The sequence below is a fragment of the Contarinia nasturtii genome, unplaced genomic scaffold, assembly GCF_009176525.2.
Source record: "Contarinia nasturtii isolate CC-2019 unplaced genomic scaffold, AAFC_CNas_1.1 Cnas_scaffold_810, whole genome shotgun sequence".
In the NCBI taxonomy this organism is placed as follows: domain Eukaryota; kingdom Metazoa; phylum Arthropoda; class Insecta; order Diptera; family Cecidomyiidae; genus Contarinia; species Contarinia nasturtii.
Genome location: NW_022198157.1, coordinates 2018299 through 2038355, shown reverse-complemented (window position 1 = coordinate 2038355; position 20057 = coordinate 2018299). Strand labels below are relative to the sequence as shown.

The following is a 20057-nucleotide window of genomic DNA, read 5'->3' as shown; positions in this document are numbered from 1 at the left end:
TAATTATGTGCTCAGCAACTGTACTTCTCTATATAATAATTTTCACTCAGACACTTAGCATTGTCATAGCGCACAACCGGAATATACGATTTCGGTTGCCATATAATGCACAAAATTGATTTAATTAAATGAACAATGACCGCAATCGGGAGCGTAGCGCATAAAGTAGATGTGATGATGGTATAAATCAAATGGCAATTACATTGAATTTGCTCCCAGCTAGGCTTCCACAGTGGCTTAAATATCAAGATGAATTCGGAAACATTGACCATAATTTGTATGTGAACACAGTAAAAGTCGCATTGATTAAGTAATATGTAGAAATATTTAATCTTTTTTTTGTCTTTAATGATTTTTCTTAACACATTTATTCTATCTATCAAATATTTTTTTTTTGTTCATTCTTTATTGTATAACATTTAAATAAAAACGGTTCATGTATATATATATAAAAAAAGGAATGATTGAATGACAAACGGGTTTAAAATACAAGGCAGCTGTTTTACAACCAAATGATGCATGCTTACATTCTATTCAATTTGTGTGAGTATATCGTTGTTTTTGTTTTATTTTTCTTGTTCATCGCCTGCTATGCTTCAACATTTTACAAAAAGTGCGAATTACCATTGACAAACATGTGATTTTTGTTATTATTCGACAATTTGGACCGGTTCAATTTGTTTCGTTGCCATTCACGATCCTTGGCAATGATATCCATGCGCTCGGCCATTGAGATCTCGACAAATATATCGTGCAAATTTTGACTTGCCGATGCCAACTACAAAATGAAATGGAAAGTTGAAAACCAGAAAATTAAAAAAAGAAAAACTTCAAAACAACAAAAAAAAAAAAAAAAAAAAATGAAAAATTGGCTTTGGAATGAATTGCCGATGGTCGATGGTTTACCTGTTGAATGAGCTGAGATTTTAATTCAATATCGGCTTCCGTTTCACTTTCAGTCTGTGTACCATTTTTAGCCCGTTCTTTGCTTTCATAATGCATGTCCAAAGCGATCAACAACGAGTCACGTCTGGTATTGACGATTGTTTGCACCTTTTTCGTTTTCATCAGGCGACGCGTCTGATGACCTCGCGTATAAGCCGCTATTGTTGTGGCGGCTGCAATCTCTCTTGCGGTGTATTCAACCAATTGATCCGAACTAACTGTCGATAAACTTGACGGACCTTCGATAGACTGAGATTTGTTGAGCTCATCGGAGACCAATTTATTGTCATCATAGTACAAACGCCGCATACATTTTGAGTTTTCTGGTGTGAAACGGGTAAAAAGACGATTGCCATTTGTATCAAGTGCCAGTGCCACATCATTATTTACTTCTTCGATGAGCATTTTTTCATTGGACTTTTTGGCATCAGTCATTAATATTTCGTTCGGTGTGCTATGCTTATTATCCGTTTTATTTGCAATTAAATTCGATATTTTCAGTAATAATTCATTTTGTTGACGCTGAAATTCGGCTTGCATGCGCATTTGTTCCTCCTGTTGACGCTGCACTAACATCTGCATTTGAGCCTCATGCTGATGTTCGATCATTGCCAGAATGTCATGAAAATTTCCATTACTTATGTTTGATGATCGTGATGATATCGGTTCGACACTTGTTTTTGTTGGTGTTCTAGTCGAGGTGGAGTGTTTACCATTCGTCGAACCGTTCACCGATGCAATTGAGCCATTTCCCTTTTTGGCACTAGCTGGGGTCTTGGCTGGTTTACTCGGTTCATAAATTGAGCGTAAAATCGATTCGCTGTTCTTGAAAACACCTGATTCACCATTCGTTTGATTTGATTGTTTCGGTTTTGTTGACGATTTCTGTTTTTTCATTGATTTCACCGCGTATGGCGAACTTGATTTCACTGAATGATTGGATTGAAGAATCGTTGAATTTAATGACGTATTTGAACTGGATGATAAAGACTTGTTATGTGCCGACTTGTTCAATGGAACTTTAGATGCGTTTGGCTTCTTTTTTTGCTCTTTTATTTTTATGCTATCTTTGACGTCGTGGGATTGCAACCGTTTTTGTGGTGTGTTCTTTGGCGTTTTTTTAAATTCATTGACCTGTAAAAATCTCGGACTTTTGAGCGGCGAGCAATTTGAACCGATCTGAATTCCATTGGCCTCCATGTGTTGGAGCAACATCGGGCTCGGTTTTTCGAGTGTAAATGAATTTGATCGAATTATACGCGCTGAGGGAAAGAGGCTATTTGGTGTTGATGCAAATGATTCACGACCCGACATTGGAGTGAAATACAATGACTGATTTCGACTATCATCCAGAGCACCCATTGATGGTGATGAATGCAATGAAAAACTCGGTGAAATATTTTCGACATTAAATTCATTGAAATTGGTGTCGATGATCAAAGATAGCGGTACGTTTTTTGAGGACTTTCGTTCGTTCACAGCACTCTTTTCTTCGAAATTAGGCACGTTGATGGACGGTATATTGCCAAATGCCGATTCAATTTTATCGACTACGTCCTCTTTGAGTGTGGAAATATTGTCATCAAGTAGACTGTCGACTGCTGCGGATGTGTCATAATTGGAAACATTACATTCAATTGCACCTTTTACTAATGTTTCATCGTAATCGCTCGCCACCAAATCCGATTGCGAATTTTTAATTTTTTGCTGTTGCTGTAAACGCAGGCGATGTTCCACATCAATTGCCAGTTGGCGGTCACGACTGATTTCGATGCGCCGAGCATCGTCAATCTGAATAAAATGAAATGAAATAAGAAATAAGAAATAAAAATAAGCTTAAAAACTACACGATTTTTGATACATTTTATCTCTTATTCGAATGATAAAATGGTAATGTAATCAATTCATTGTTAAGGTTATGAAATAAATATAGAAAAATACCGCTTAAAAACATCTTCAATCAAGATTGAGGTATTCAACATTTATTATTTACATCAAGTTGGTAAATTTGCTTTATTCCGTTTAACTGACAATTTTTTTCCATTTAATAAATCCACTAAGAATGCATCTCTGTCAATTTTTTTTTATATATTTGCCCATCAAACCGCTATCTTTTTCGATCTTGACCCGGTTTCTCTTTCAACAAAGCTACACGAAAATTAAATACTTACCACGGGTGGCAAAATGGGTTTACCATCAATTTTAAAAACCGATACAAAGGAGTCACTCTCTTGTGACATTTTTCGCCAATCAAATGTTGTGCGTTAATTTTTTGTTTAATTATGCTTTGTTTCAAATAGAAAAAATACGTTACAAAATAAATTTGGCTTTGTTTTGATTGCTTCGATTGAGTGTTCTCCTTCTAGCGTTCGTTGCTTGCTCTTTCGTTGTTTCCATGACAACTGACATATGTCAAAGTCGTCGAATCGACGGGTGCGTTCACCGCTTGACAATTTTCGGTACGAATTACCGCAACCGGTGACATATTCGAACATCTGTAATCCAATGTGCGCAAAATTTTCAGTTTGAACGAATGAAAGAAAAACAGTGACGATATTTCGAAATTATTTTAAGCAACCACCTATTTTCCATGCAATTTTACAAACTTCACTATACACATGTTCAAAGAGACAAAACATCGTCAGTAAAAATTGAATTTCAAGATAATTTAAGCACATTTTAATTTGTGTAAAAACAGTCTTGTTGTTATTTTGGTGTTTCATTTGTTGTTGTTGTTGGTGCATGTAGCCTAATCTGTCATTTCGCGCAACGCGATTTGTCAAACGTCATATCAGTGTCTGCTGTTCGTGTGTGTGTACACTTTTTTGTCATACAAAAAGAAAAAAAAATCCTCATAATTCTCTTTCTCGTGTATCGGAATGTGTGCATAAAGAAAGCGATGTAGTTGAACGTGATGAAATCGTAATTCATTCGGTTTAAACGAGATCAATCGTTTTACGATTATCTCAATAAATTCATTCATAAATACATCGTAAGACACACCGAATCGATATACAAATTATTTTATTTAAAATCCATTATTATACTGTGTTTGCATCGTAAAAAAAATCAATAATCACTTGTCATTTGTGCGGAACAGCATTCATATTTTGGTGGCATTCAAATGGTTGGTTTTTAGTAGTTTTGCTCAACTTGATTAGACTAAATCGTGGACGAATTGTTTACGTGTCGTTAAATTAAGGTTTTCTTCGGTAATGAGTCCACAACAATTTGAAGAAAACATGCGGTCATCCGGTCCACAAACAGTGCGTGTGTTTACTTGATTGTTTGCATTTCCCAATTGACTTGTGGTGCAAATTTAATTTCGGTGCAAGAAAAATGTGATTTTCATTTTGATTGTACTTTGTCTCTCTCGGTGTTTTTTTTTATAATCAGTGAAAATTCAACTTGTTGGGATAGGTTATGGAATCTTAATTGAGCGCAAAAGCAGTTTGGCTCACGTCACAGCGTTTTTCATGTCTTCTTTTTCATCTATTTATAGCGGACATGGTGAAAATCAAAAACAATTTGTTTAATGTGAACTGAATTCCACCTTTGCGTGCAAAGAAAATTAAATTAAATTAACCGTGTACGACGATCGTTATTAAAAAATGTCGTACACCGAACTTGAGAGCGGATACCAGGGATTACGACAACAAAATCGACCAGGATTCTATGTGGGTCAAGATGGTAACATCGTTTCATATGTAAGTCTTTGGAAAGAATTCATCTTTTTTCTTCGAAATTACACACGATATATGGAAAAATTCTAAGTACAAAAACATGTGTGAAACTAAAGCGTTTTTTCATTTTTCGGTTGAACAGTTGCCAAGGTGTATGAAGTGAGTTTTACTTGAAATGATCAGAGTTCTTTTATCATCTAACCATTTAGTAAATAATTGTTATCACACTCCATTTGCCTTGAATTAACACCAGCTATTCATATTTTATTTGCATGACAAAACCCATGAATTCGTCTCGTGCAAACATACATTCCGGGTGTTTTTTTTTCATTGATATTAATCGACAAATATATGTGTAGATTGGAGAAAAGCATGCAAAAAATGGAAATGTATGTCGAATGATATAGGGATTGATTAACGGACATTAAAACAGATATTTCATTATATTTTTTTTTGACGCAACTCAGATAAAAGCTATAAAAAAAATGTATGACGTTCGGTCATAAAAAATTTTTTGGTGCTTGAACTCTCAAAATCAAGCTTTTAACCGACAAACAACCAAAAAGTGTGTGAATGAAAAATGGCGAATAAATAGAAAAAAAAGAAGATATGCGGCACATGTTTCTGTCAAACATCTTCTATCTCTCTATACGGTACCGCGAATAGATTTACAATAAAATTAAGACCATTTGAATCGATGTTTGTCGGCGCGAGCGTGTTTCTCCTACAACGAGCCACAGTGCAAATAACCGATTTGCAAAAACAAACGCGAAATAAGTCAAATGAAAATAAATCGATTACATCTATATTTGCTCGGACAGTACAATCAAATAATTACGAACGAAAAAAGAGTCAATGCACAATATAGCATATACACAACTGTTGTCGCTGTTTTTCAAAATATATACTATGTAATCTGGCTGGCTGTGAATGCAAATCGAATGGTGGCGAGAATGAGAGCTGAAGTGAATAAATCGCTATTTTACTCTTTTTGCGAATATAGTAGCACATTTTGAGCTCACATCGACATCGATTTCGCCAAGATAAAAAGAGACAACTGAAAATATAATGACAACAGGCCAAAGAAAAACGGTGGCGCAAAGTGCTATGCCGCGCGCGCACGAATCACAGACAACCTAAAGTTCTGTTAAATAGTTAAAACGCGCTTAAAAATAGCTCAGTCAGTCGAATTCGGTTTATTGCGAAAGTTAAAGCGTTCACAAAATTCGACGGTGACCATTTTCACAAAACAAAATAGAAACTATTCTCGATAGAATCTTATAAAGGGGGTTGATTACCTATGCAAGATCTATTCGTGTGGAAAACGACATTTTGTTACCGTGAGAAAACAACAACAGCGAAACGAATTTGAACTGGTCGGTTTGAGATTGATTCACGCATCATTTGGGTGTTATGTGAATTTGCATTCGACACACATACATGAGAGAATGTGAATTTGAGGTGAAGTTTAAGTTTAGTGAAGCATACGCACGAAGAACTTCGAATATAGCAAGGGGGAAAAGAAGAAAATGGATTTTATTTTCGACTATGATGAGGTTAGTGAACTTTTTGATTTTGGCCGAATTGATTAAGCTAGCTGCACAATACCACCAGAGATTGATTTCATATAGATAAGGTGTGGTTATTTGAAGCTCAATCACATTCGTGGAATGTGATCACAATACAAACATACGCTTTGAATCAATTGATTTGAAACCAAAAAGAATATATAATTGCAAATAAAAGATAGAAAATGGAATTAATAATTGACATTCGATTGAATGTATGCCATTTACACGAAAACAACCTTGAATGTCATTCACGCTTGCCGCTTTGCATCATTTCGTATTTATTTAGCAGTATAATTAGAAAAAGCTTTGATGTGGAATCGAGACTGAGAAAATATGTTGAGACGAAGGCAATTAGTCGGATTCGGATGGCTTAAACGCTCTCTTTGAAGCTACATACAAAAAAGAAACGGAAGTTTTGTAAGAGAAAGAGTGACATTCGTGTGCATGGGTTTTGCGTGTAATTTTTCGACCTACAAACAGTCAAAGCCGGTGTTTGTTTACTCTTTTTCTTCATTCAATTTTGAAAAGTGAATACAACTTAAGGTATTTACATAAACATGAACTTGAATTGACTTGCACACACTGCGCGCGACTCGTTTGACGAGTGTATACAAACACAGCATTGTTTATTTATCGCAATTGACCGTATCTCAACCGAATTTTGATTGATGACGACTGGCCAATTTTGCACAAATATGCACGCACATACAAATAGCGCCGTCTTCACTGTAGAAGTTGTACAACCTACAGCCTTTAATACACTGCGGCCAGGCGCACATAACTCATTTTTCTTTATCTTTTCACATACTTGAGCTTGTTTTTCGAGAATAAACTGCATGATAAGCAACGATTAACGAAATAAAAAAACGAGTAGATAGTGACCTCGTTGATAAAGTCGCAATTGATGACTTTTTTCTTTTGTCCAACACACAATTGAGCTCGTTTATTTACTTCTCGTCCTGCTGATAGCGGTTACTTAACTCTCTTATTTGATTCTGTACGATAACTGAACTAAATTAAGAGAATAGTGAAAAATAATAAATATCCGATATGCGATCGTTTCATAATCCAACAATAAGTTCTATGCAAATATGTAAAGAAAAACGATCGAAGGTAACGAGTAGTTTTTATATGTGTTGTATGTGATAAAAATTTATCCGAAAATGGTTACGCGCACGAACTATGTGTTTCACGTTTCTTTAAAACTTGTTCTGACTTTGAATTTCGTGTCGAGTATATTATTTTTATAATTTTACGATTTTCCTCTTGATTGACCCACTCGAGTTCTAATGGAAAATACACACTGAATACACACAACGAAAAGCGCAAACACAAATAAATGAGAGGGAAACAATCTACGAGCCACTAGCTGAATAAAAAGCCGTAAAACTAAATGCGAAGTTACACAACGAAAATCCAAATGAACATAGCAAAACAATAATCATAACAAACACTCACACACACACACTCGAAATATCACAACGTTCATTGGTAACCAGCCACACAACACATGTTTGCTGCCAATGTATGTATCGAATTAAATTGAATTTTGTGTATGAGTATGCGAACGCGAGAGAGTGAATGAAAGGGAGACTGAAACAAGACAAAAAACCCATATATATATATATATATAGTATATACACAGAGAGAGTGAGAGAGGGAAAATACATCGAAAATGTTTCGAAGCCAGAATGAATAGCAAACATCATTTCCAATAATATAAAACGTTGTTCTCTTGAATACGCGCGCTTGACATATTCTAATCATGTGTTTCGGATTTTAGTATGGGAAATGGCATACAAACGGCCGGTTGTTTTGCTTATTCTATCGCGCATTTTACGGGTTTCAATGTGAATTGGTGATTTCGTGTAAAGACAAAATTGTAAATAAAAATTAATCAAAACGACGGCAAAACCCAAACAGCAGCATTAGTGTTGAAGAGATTACGAGAAACAGATGAGTGAATGAACGAAATGACGATGTCTGAATGAATATTGCGTTTGAATTCAAGTGTCCAAAATCAAAATAAAGAGAAGACATTTATTGCAATTTTTTCTACAAGTTTTTAAACCTGATTCAAATCTTGATCTGGCATATACCACGACTGCGAGTGTTCAATTAATCGGATTAAAAAATATACATATTTTGGTAACGATAATAGTAAAAAAATGCAAAAAAAGTGCTGATGGAAATTTTCTGATACAAGTTTTAATTAGAAGCGCAAAAAAAGGTTGTTTGATGGTATTTCCATTGAATTCGTTTGCTACGCATATGTTTATTTGTCGTTTATTATGCGATCTTGCGCCCTCCCAGCTTGTGCAATAGAAACGTTTAGCTAATATTGTTTATGAAATTCAATGAAAATTTGTGAAAATAACACGTTTTCGCTAATTTTTTTTTTGTTTTCACTCAAATATTTACGATTGAATGAAATAAAAACAAGAGGAAGTAAACGCGCGAGCAGAGAAAAAAACAGTCGAAAGAATTGAAACAATGTACAAGAATTATCGTCGGAATTTCATTTTGGCTCAACAAAGAAAAATCGCCATGAAATCGAATACTTTTGGCCCGAATGTGTCAACACATTCATTATGAAGCATTTTGCATTGTGCAACAAAGCAATGATGAGAGCTTAGTAAGAAAGACACACAACGGAATACATACAGCGCAGCACTTGTAATTATAAGAGAAGCAAAAAAAATGAAAGCAATATTCATTGAAATCACTTAAAAATAGCCGATCAACAAATGTGTACGCTGAATCAAAGCCATAACGACGACGCATATCATCTCACGGATTTTATGCTTTATTATTTCGTTCCTAGTACCATTTTCACAAGGAACAAAAAGCAAAAAAATAAATAAATCAAACACGAACAACAGCTACTTTTGTGATCATGAAAATAATGAAATGCGTCGCGTCTTTGTGTTCGTTTTTATTGTTAATGCGTGCATGATCGGACTGTACTCCTTTTGTACTTGAAAACAACAAATCTAACTGCTACGTAAGCAATTGATTTGAATGATAATTTTCCGTTTGAAATGGGCAGTAATTGTGGCTTTAATGGGTAAGAAAATGATTTATTCGCATTCGAAAAATGGGCAACTAAAACAAGCGAATCAAATCATTCAATCTATTTTTTTTTCTGAATTCTATGTAAAAATACCTGCGAATGGAATTTTTTTTTTCGCTTAGCATTTATCCGAAACGCGTTTTTATTAAACCGAATCGGTTGGTGTGTTGTCGGACCATACGCATTTCAATGTCGGATGTATTGGTGCGTGTATGTAACACATATACCTTAAATCCGTTCGATGAACTGATGTAAATGCGTGAACGCCGGCTTCTAAATTAAACCTTACCACCGTGTAAAAGCATATTTACTTATTCTTGAACATAAAAACCTCAAATCGAAGGTATTACCGAATCTCTATATATTTTAATTTGTGTCGAACGTGATGATTAAAGCATATACACACACATACGATATTCTCGGCTTCCCTTCGGTACCGAGCGCACTTCGTTTCATAACAAACCAGCCTTCCAAATAACATGGTAAACATTCGAATATCAATGTCAATGCTCATTCTCCGACACGCACACACACACTCGAACCAATTTTTTTCCTTCTCCCTTTCTCACTCACTCTCGCCACACACACATATTTGTATAAATTTTAACTGAATTGGGATTGAAATCAGCTGTCGCTGTACAAAGATGTGTTCCAGTGCGTGTATGGGTTACATTCCATTCTGCATATGAAGTACGAGTACGGAAATTGGAATTGTGTACTATGATTTATATTGTTCATAAATAAAATGTAGTTTACAGCAATTTTGAGTCAGCTGATATCAAGCGCGCTCGCTCGCCACATTGCATCATAAATGAAATGCACAAGTCACGCTAATGCCATTTAACAGCACCGTTTTTATACCCCATTTTCATTTTTTCGATTTATAGATATTGTTCGAGAGACAAAATGGCACGAAATTTTTCGTTTGGTATTTTCAGCACTTTAATTAGTTTGTCACTGAGACTTTGTTGCTCTTTGTTGATGTGCCGTAGCAAGCACATCCATTTAATAACCGTTCAATAAAAATTCAATTGGATATTTTGTCATGCTTTAAATTCCATTTACGTTGTCATTGTGCTTAAAATGTATGATGATAAATGTTGTAAAATCATTTGTTCGACATAAAGGGAATGCGTATCGGTGTGTGTGTGTTTGTGTGTGTGTGTTTATGTTACAAAACCGTTTATTCTTTCTTTTGTCAATAAATCCAGCGATTAAATAACATAACACAATGTTGACAATGCAAACACATCGATGGTTGACAAGATTTATTTTCATTCAAGCGCGTGCTTTGTAGGTTAAATCAACTAATTAGAATAATTATGACGCACACACCATTTCCTATTCAGAAAATTTATAATTAATTAACAGCAACGAAAAACAAACTATATTTTATTCATCGTGTTAATTATGTAAACTTTTGTTATATGATGTGTATTTGGGTGGCTTTGCGTATGTGAGCGCTTATGATTCAAATTAAATTAGGTGAAATAAGATACGGTTGTGCTTGTGTTGAAGGAAATTTACATTTTTCTCAGTTGCATTCGAATCCTTGCGAAATGAATTTGAATATATTCGATGTCGAATCCATTTCTCTTTGATATTGTATTCGATTGAATGTTGCAATGTAATCGCAATTGAATTGGTAATATTTTAAAATTCAAAGTGCAACTTCCGTGAATTTTGAGCTCGGTGAATTTAGAATTATTTTTTTCGGTTCAGCTCATACAAGGAGAGACATATTTTCTGTGATGTGTCAGTCGATACAAAGATAAAGTGGAAATCAACGAAATCGTTTACGGATTTATTGCATCAAAATTAGAACGGCAATTTAATTGCCAATGAAAATATCATAAATCTATCAACCTTACTGACGCAAAATTCTTTTCATTGAACTCCTCTGTGAGAAAGTGAGAAATTTACTCAAGGAATACAACAGCGAGAGAAAAAGAAAGAAATAAGAGAGAAAGGGAGGGAGAGAGAAAAACAATTCGTATTCGAACATTTTCTCTGGTGTTCAATGCACAACTGGCTTTTGTGACTGTGCTCAAAATCGAATTTCAAATCAATTGACTATTGGCCGAGAAATTAATTCATTTTAGTATCGTCAAATGTTTCGTATAGCACACAACACTCGGGACACTAGTATACACTGTCATAGAAGACCAGTAAATGCACGACAAATTCAATGCCTCGTCGGAGATAACTCTGTTTGTTTTAAATTCAATCGCAATTTTATTTGATAAAAAAAGAGAAAATGAAGCGAATACACTCGTATGATATTTGTGTCTGACGTTTTCTAATAATTTGTTTATAGAAACTAGAACATTTGATTTTGTTAAAGTGGAAGAAAAAAAGTGATATCCAAAGAAAAGGGACTTCCAATAGTGGTTTCACCATTCAATCGAACATAGGACATGACAATAGCACAAACGTGCATGAAAACTATAGCGATATAAGTGCAGTTTGGTAGAAAAAAGTTTTTGTTTGAAATTTTTGTGTGATTTTTATGCAAAACGTTAGAATAACATAAAAAAAAAATGGAGTGGACATGGCTACGTGATTGGTGGCGTTTGAAAAGGCTTCGACATTCGCAATTACGCCATTCACACGAAGATATTTATTATGGTCATAACAGTGACGACGAAGACGACGACGATGATATTTGCTATTGTGACGAATGTGTCGATGTAGGTTTAATTAAACTTTTTTCACGTTTGGTTTTGATTGAAGTGACGAACAGACAAAAATAAATAAATAAACAATCGGATATTATTCACCATTGTGACCATTCCATATATCGTTGTGAATCCATTTACTGTGCAAAAAAAAAAAACAAAAGAATTTAATTGAATGACAAATTGAACGACTGTGAAAATAATTTCTGTGTTTCATATTTGATTCGGATCAGGGTGACATTGATCTTTGCGGAGGCGATCCAAACGATGGCATTGATTCAGATTGCAGTGCATCATCAAATTCCGGAAAACAGGTGCTGGTGGGCATATGTGCAATGGCGAAGAAAGCACAATCAAAACCGATGACAGAAATACTGACCAGACTTCGTGAATTCGACTACATCCACATGATTATATTTGACGAAGAAGTCATTTTGAAAGTAAGTGCGCAAAATATTTCATCACCTTTTTTTATGATACTTTCAAGCATTCTGAGAAATTACAAAATTATTTTTATGGCATGCTTTGAACTTTATGGGAGGTATTATACAATTTGAAGGAAAAAAAAGTGTACAAACATTGTACATAAGAAATAAAAGGGTAAAAGATAGAAACAAACAACTAATACATGATTTTCTCTTTCTATTTCGCCCACACACACCCACACACGTACAAAGGAACCAGTTGAAAAATGGCCTTTATGTGATTGTCTTGTGTCATTTCATTCGAAGGGATTTCCTCTTGAAAAAGCAATCCAATATGCATCACTGCGAAAATGCTTCACTGTCAATAACTTACCGATGCAGTACGACATTCAAGATCGACGAAAAGTCTACGCGATTCTTGAAAGTGTTGGCATTGAAATTCCAAGATATGCCGTACTTGACCGAGACTCTCCCGATCCAAAGCGTATGTAGTCTTATTTAAATTGAGTCAACAGGAACAAACTGATCAGAGCATTTCTTCTTTTATCGTTTTAATTTTAGATCACGAATTAGTTGAATCCGAGGATCATGTCGAGGTTAATGGAATTACTTTCAATAAACCTTTTGTAGAGGTAATTTTATTGATTTTTTTTGTCTCACTCATTATCTCTCTCTGTCATTGTAAAAATAATAACAAATTGTTCATTGTAGAAACCTGTATCGGCGGAAGATCACAACATTTACATCTATTATCCCACATCAGCTGGAGGTGGTAGTCAACGATTATTCCGAAAAATTGGCAGTCGAAGTAGTGTTTATTCGCCAGAGTCTCGCGTTAGAAAGACTGGCTCATTTATTTATGAAGATTTCATGCCAACCGACGGTACCGATGTTAAGGTATACACAGTTGGACCTGACTATGCACATGCTGAAGCCAGAAAGAGTCCGGCACTCGATGGCAAAGTGGAGCGTGACAGTCAAGGCAAAGAGATACGGTATCCGGTCATTTTGAGCAATGCCGAGAAACTTATATCACGCAAAGTTTGTATGGCATTCAAGCAAACCGTTTGCGGTTTTGATTTGTTGCGGTAAGAAAAAAATAATTATTATCTAAATTATACTTCCAATTGAAACCGCAGAGATAAAACAATGAAATGAACCTTTGCCTTTTTAGAGCCAACGGAAAATCATTTGTATGCGATGTGAATGGATTTAGTTTCGTTAAGAATTCGAATAAATACTACGATGATTGTGCGAAAATTTTGGGAAATATGATTTTACGAGAATTGACACCAACTTTGCACATCCCGTGGTCGGTCCCATTCCAACTTGACGATCCGCCAATTGTTTGTATTCTCTTTCAATCTCTGTCACATTTTTTGCCTCAATTGTGCGATAACATTCGGTTTTTCTCAGGTACCAACTACTTTTGGGAAAATGATGGAACTGCGATGCGTGGTGGCAGTAATACGGCACGGAGACCGTACTCCAAAACAAAAAATGAAAGTTGAAGTGAAACATCCAAAGTGAGTTAACGCCATTCTATGAAAGATCCCATAGATTAACACCGATTTTTTTCTAGATTTTTCGAAATATTCGAGAAGTATGATGGTTACAAACACGGTCACATCAAACTAAAACGACCCAAGCAGTTGCAAGAAATTTTGGATATAGCACGTTATTTGCTATCGGAAATTCAAACAAAATCGGCCGATGCCGAAGTTGAAGAGAAACAGGGCAAATTGGAGCAACTGAAAGGCGTTTTAGAAATGTAAGCGAATAAAAGGAGTGTTCTTTACATATTATTGATTAATTTGGTTGTGGACACTTATTTCAGGTATGGACACTTCTCAGGCATCAATCGAAAAGTACAAATGAAGTATCAGCCGAAAGGTCGTCCAAGAGGTTCATCCAGTGATGATGGTAACGGAAATATTACTTGTACGTTCGTTTACATTATTAGATGTTGTGTGTGCTGCACCATTATCTCTATATCATTCACTATCTTTTCTATCCAAGCACGCTATAAAATGTTCACTTTTCGTTAACGAGTATCTCTTCACAACCAAGAAATACCCACCATTTGAAACATGTTGTTTTTTTTTTGTTTTTTTTTTATGTATTCTAGGCGATTCAAAAGAACCGTCATTGGTATTAATTTTGAAATGGGGTGGAGAATTGACGCCGGCGGGACGCATTCAGGCCGAAGAGTTGGGCCGAATTTTCCGCTGTATGTATCCAGGTGGGCAAGGCACATCAAGGCACGACCAGTCTGGTACACAAGGATTGGGTTTGTTACGACTTCATTCAACATTCCGTCATGATTTGAAAATCTATGCATCAGACGAGGGTCGTGTACAGATGACCGCTGCGGCGTTTGCAAAAGGTACGCAATCAATCAATTGATTTACAGTTATGATACTAACCGTTAATTTTCAGGTTTATTAGCGCTAGAGGGTGAACTGACACCGATTTTGGTACAAATGGTCAAAAGTGCCAACACGAATGGCCTTCTTGACAATGACTGCGAAAGCAGTAAAGTCCAAAATATGTGAGTGCATCTCTTTGTCAAATCGAGATTTTATTTCTAACAAAAATGAATATTTCCAGGGCCAAGAATCGTCTGCACGAACTAATGCAATTGGATCATGAATTCACGGATGAAGATCGAATGGCGATAAATCCAACAAATAGCATTAGCATCGCTCAGGCGATAACTTTTGTAAAGAATCCAGCTCAATGTTGCACACATGTGCATGAGCTAATCAAATCGTTGCTAACTATAATCGGATTGAAAAAGGATGATTTGAAAACACGTGACGCCATTCTGTATCATGGCGAAACCTGGGATCTAATGGCCCGTCGTTGGGGAAAAATTGAAAAAGACTTTTGCACAAAGAATAAGTTTGACATTTCAAAGATTCCGGATATTTACGGTTCGTTTTTATACCGAATGTGTTTATATAAACAACATTTATATCACCTCTTTTTCGACTTTCAGATTGTATAAAATATGATCTTCAGCACAATCAACATACACTGCAATACGAACAAGCGGAAGAGCTTTATTTGTATGCAAAATATTTGGCAGACATCGTCATACCACAAGAGTATGGTATTACATTACCGGAGAAACTAACGATTGGTACCGGTATTTGCACGCCATTATTGAAGAAGATCAAGGCCGATCTGCAACGAAATATCGAAGAGGTTGAAAATGAAAGTGTGAATCGTTTAAATCCACACTATTCGCATGGCGTCACAAGCCCCGGTCGTCATGTACGCACACGATTATACTTCACAAGTGAGAGTCACATTCATTCTCTGCTCACAGTGCTTCGATCGGGCGGCTTAGTCGATGTTATGACCGACGAACAATGGAGACGTGCTATGGAATACATTTCGATAGTCTCCGAATTGAATTATATGTCGCAAATTGTGGTTATGTTATACGAAGATCCAACGAAGAACGTCTTATCAGAAGAACGTTTTCATGTCGAACTCCATTTCAGTCCAGGCGTCAATTGCTGTGTTCAAAAGGTAATAGTCGACGCATTTTCGCTCCATTTTTTCAATCCAAACCTATTTATTATTTTAAACGTCTCGATGCAGAATTTGCCTCCAGGTCCAGGTTTTCGGCCACACAGTCGAAACGACTCAATTGCTTCAAAGAACACGGTTAGATTTGATTTATTTTGCGTTCATTTTGGATGTTTTTACATAAGAAATGTTGGTTTCAGAGTGGCGAAGATGATTCAGCTCCCGCACGAATCGACGAAGAAAGTGATAGCCCGCAAGATGAACAAAAGAAAAGCGTTAGCCAAAAATCAGTAATGTTCAGTATTGTAAGTTTGCAAGCAAATAATTTAAATTGTGGTTTTTTGAATCGAAATATTTAAAGGGTGACGATGCAAATGATGCAACGGAAAATCCTCCGCGAATTGTAAGCAAACATCGTCATACACGTGCTTCGAAGCCCATTCCAATTGGTATGCATCATACGGTGTGTGGTTCCGAAGCGGTAAATTTGGCAAAGCGATTAAATGAAGAATTGGCCTCGCAACAAGTGACACAATGCGGTTCATTAGGTAATACAACCACGACCGGTTCAACAAAAAATAGCCCCGAAGAGTTGCGATCACGCTCACTAGAACAAGGTGACAAATCAAAAGGTAACGCTTTGCGAATGTTTTTGCGTTTTTTTTTATTTGTTCTAACCAGCTTAGGCACGTTTTCGTAAATAGCGTTAACCCAAGAAAAAAAACCAACATAGTTTATTTTTTCTCTCTCTGGAAAGAAACAACAACGAAAACTTGCACGAACAATTTCACAACAGCTAAAGAAAAAAAACCACAAAATTATCAAAATTTAGCCAAAACAATGTAAACCATTCACAATGTCCATATTGATGTGGATTTGCATGCTAAACCCCCGTTAAATTTGCCGTTAGTTTTTTTTTTTGTGGTTTTTTCGTTTGATAAATTAGATTCAGTTTTCTCGTTGGTACGGAGAATTAAAAAGAAAAAAAAACGTTTTTCTATTTACTTTCATTTCTCTTGTTCAATCCCCATTTCGAACAAAATGAATCGAGAACTCTTGTTTCTGCCTCCAAAATGCTTACAAGAGTCTTTCAAACTTGAAACGACTACTTAGAAATCTAGCGCTTTTGTATATATTTATTATGTAAAACAAACAAAAAAATTGCTTCAATTTTATCTTCAGCCGGCTATTCGCGCTACAAAAGCCTACAAGCTGTTAACAAAGAAGGTAAATTCAACAGTCAAATAAACACCATTACTTTCACACTCTCGATATCGTCATGAGAATTAAGTTAAAAGGAATAAATGGCGACAATGGATTAAACATTGGAATCAAATTCACATTTATTAACGCCAAATTAAGGTTTTTTCAAAATTTCACAAAATCCATTGTTTAGTTCATTTTCATCTGGAATTAATAAAGTATATGAGTACTTCACGATCATTTTACATAGAAATGCGACGACAATTTTGGGTATTTTTTTCAAAATTTTGAAAAAGAATTTTTGTTGGAAAACAAATTGGTTCATATAAATTTTTTTACATTACAAAACAATATAATTTTACTTTTATTTTGCAAGAAAACGAATTTAATCACGATTATTCGATGAAATTTAAAGATATCTCATCTGGTCTAGTTTTGTCCGTGTCTTTGGAACATGATAACGCCGAATATGACGATTTATTGACTGGCCGCTGAGAAACGATTTTCTTTTTATTGAGAAAAATAAAAGCGATTGTTTTGTACGCAGTGCAGTGTCATTCATCTTGCCATTCAAGAGGGATGTCAATTGCACGTAGCTCAAAACAATTCCAATTTTTCCGACCACGTCTCTTGCCGTCCAGCCAATAAATTCCGAAACAAATTTCTGCCCATTGGAAAATCCATTTTTTTATATTTTCCTTTTCGTGTTATGATCTGTTAATGCACACAATTCATTCACAAATGACTTAAATTTGCATTTTGAATCCCATAAAAACAAAAAGAAAATTTTATTTCAAAATTCTCGAATGCCAAAAGAAAAATCAATTTGACTATAGAATAAAAAATCCGCACCGATATCGAACATAATTTCTCATTTGCTCATTTCGTTCTTTATACACATTCTGCGGATTCTAATTTAATATGGCATGTGTGTTTCGTGCATTCATATTCTAAAAAAATCCATTTTGTTTTTGTCCGTTCTTTATCCTCTTCAAAATTAACGAAAATTGGCAATTGTTGTTAGAAATCCGAATAAAAAGTTTGAAAAAAAAACACTACGATATCCTACGATAGAATTAGTTTGAGCATGTAGTTGCATAACACAAGCACTTAAATTCTGATTGGTTGGCTTTAATCTAAAATAAAACAAAACATCTGTTGGGTGATATGATGGTTATCTGGTATTTTGCTTTGACACTATTCGTTATAAATCTTAACCAAAATCGAAAACACGCGACTTGGATTGCTGCTTAAAAGTGAATGTGTAGAAACAAAGAAAGTAAAAACGAGTTCAAAATTTTCAACAAATTTTTTCTTTTATTCCTTTTATGATTTGAATGCGATTCCTATTGTTCTATGTCGGATTCATATCAAATTTTCACACTCACAATTTATATTAACGTTGCTGAACGCGCGTGTTCCACTAACCAAAAAAAAAAAAAAATGAAATGTTTTAAATGAAAACTCCTATCGCTAAAAATTAAATTTAATTTCTGAATTTTGTTATTATAATGCGATTAGAGGAGCATTTTGATCCGTACAAAGCATTGTCCCAATCGACTCGTTTAAAATCCGTAATGACCTATGAATCGGCCACAAATGAGCTACCGCTTTCGTCAATAACATTTGATAAATGTAACGAATCACCCGACCCAGATAAATTGCATCGACTCAATTTCGATCGTTACGACGTCGAGGAAGGGCGTCACGCAATGTCACCATCGGCCACAAATGAACGTCCATTGTCCTGTACATGTTTACCAAACATGTTTAACGATGATCCGGTAAATGCACCGGGCTCATTTTATGGTGACATCAACGATGAATTTCTCTTCAGCGAACCCATCCTATCGTCCTCATGCCCAATACCGCATGGTCATTTCCCATCCAATGACAATCAAATTTTTTCCGCCGATTTCAAAGAGCGTCTTAACGATTATAATGCTTTTCGTGAACATAAACGATCACATGCACCACGCATTTTTCTTAACAATCAACTACCAAAAATGTCCGATTTAAAATCAATGCAAAAAGCCAAACTTAGTACCGATATAACAACAACAGACGGTAGCGAATGTAGTTTGCCAAACCTTCCAATCGACTCATTTGATCTAAAACAACATTCAATCCATTCAACAACTAATACCAAATCATTTGCAACGCATGCAGTGTTCAAAAAGCCAATCGTCACATCATCTCCACAATTATCGTCCGATCCTTCTGTTTGCAATGCATACTCGCTAACCAAATCGAAAATTATTTCAACCTCTTCTAATTCAACCAATTCTAAAAATGTACCTAATGTTAATAACACGACCATACCTCATCCAAATATCGTAAAAATACATAATTCAGACGGAACACAATCGACACAATGCTCGACGAAAAAACAGGCCAGACACAGTATTCCGAACCAGATGGGATTCTTTAAAATTATGGATATAGCTGGAGGTTTTAGCAGAAAAATGGCAACCAGTACAAACAGTTTATTTTCGACGGCCGTTATAAGCGGAAGTTCATCGGCACCAAATCTACATCAAATAAATACAGCATCACCATCAGGTACTGAACAAATATTCAAATCATATTTTTCTTTTGTAGAAAAACAAAAAACAAATGGTAAAATTGAATGGGTAAGAATAATCATGAGCTCCAAACATTATTTAAAAAAATACTGATACAAGACGATGAATTAAAATAAATGAGATACTAACTCGCGTTTAAAATAAATCTGATACTTGAAAGATATTGAAAATAAAAGTGGTATGTATCACATTTATTTTCAATTCGTTCAAGTATCAAATTTATTTTCAATTCTGGCTAGTATCTCATTTATTTTAACTCATTTGTGCATTATACCGAGTCTCCGAGAGTTTCATATAAGCCTTCCCATCTTCGATTTAGAAATACTATTCAATTTTCTGTACCATCTGGTGAAA

The 20057-nt window shown here is 35.3% G+C and overlaps 2 protein-coding genes across 12 annotated transcripts in view; one reads left to right on the top strand and one right to left on the bottom strand.

Annotated features, from left to right (window-relative positions):
• Positions 1-412: 412 nt before the first annotated feature.
• On the bottom strand, positions 413-4953 carry LOC116342050. The gene is made up of 3 exons (XM_031769534.1): positions 3117-4953; positions 907-2736; positions 413-778 (listed from the first exon to the last, which is right to left on the bottom strand). The coding sequence occupies exons 1-3, from the start codon at positions 3183-3185 to the stop codon at positions 605-607; spliced, it is 2073 nt and encodes a 690-aa protein (XP_031625394.1). The 5' UTR covers positions 3186-4953; the 3' UTR covers positions 413-604.
• Positions 3785-20057, top strand: part of LOC116342047 (inositol hexakisphosphate and diphosphoinositol-pentakisphosphate kinase) — a 24671-nt gene continuing 8398 nt past the window's right edge. The window contains exons 1-19 of one of the 11 annotated variants that reach the window (XM_031769529.1): positions 3785-3937; positions 4448-4652; positions 12184-12390; positions 12628-12859; positions 12937-13007; positions 13087-13463; positions 13550-13721; positions 13792-13901; positions 13958-14146; positions 14213-14316; positions 14504-14761; positions 14815-14926; positions 14986-15311; positions 15377-15915; positions 15988-16053; positions 16116-16220; positions 16277-16547; positions 17098-17142; positions 18640-19680. In XM_031769529.1, the coding sequence (XP_031625389.1) occupies positions 4557-4652; positions 12184-12390; positions 12628-12859; positions 12937-13007; positions 13087-13463; positions 13550-13721; positions 13792-13901; positions 13958-14146; positions 14213-14316; positions 14504-14761; positions 14815-14926; positions 14986-15311; positions 15377-15915; positions 15988-16053; positions 16116-16220; positions 16277-16547; positions 17098-17142; positions 18640-19680 (4321 nt within the window). In that variant the 5' untranslated portion in view covers positions 3785-3937; positions 4448-4556. Of the gene's footprint in view, positions 4073-4447; positions 4653-5825; positions 6185-7967; positions 8430-11589; positions 11963-12183; positions 12391-12627; positions 12860-12936; positions 13008-13086; positions 13464-13549; positions 13722-13791; positions 13902-13957; positions 14147-14212; positions 14317-14503; positions 14762-14814; positions 14927-14985; positions 15312-15376; positions 15916-15987; positions 16054-16115; positions 16221-16276; positions 16548-17097; positions 17143-18639; positions 19681-20057 lie in introns of those variants that run through there. The other 10 variants (XM_031769528.1, XM_031769526.1, XM_031769525.1 and 7 more) reach the window with 10 other exon arrangements.

What these genes read in the sequence shown, in the direction of transcription:
- LOC116342050 (XM_031769534.1), bottom strand. Translation starts at nt 3,185, where the DNA reads ATGTCACAAGAGAGTGACTCCTTTGTATCGGTTTTTAAAATTGATGGT. An exon ending in AACCCATTTTGCCACCCGTG is followed by an intron (nt 2,737 to 3,116) that starts GTAAGTATTTAA and finishes CATTTTATTCAG; the next exon opens with ATTGACGATGCTCGGCGCAT. An exon ending in AATCTCAGCTCATTCAACAG is followed by an intron (nt 779 to 906) that starts GTAAACCATCGA and finishes TTCATTTTGTAG; the next exon opens with TTGGCATCGGCAAGTCAAAA.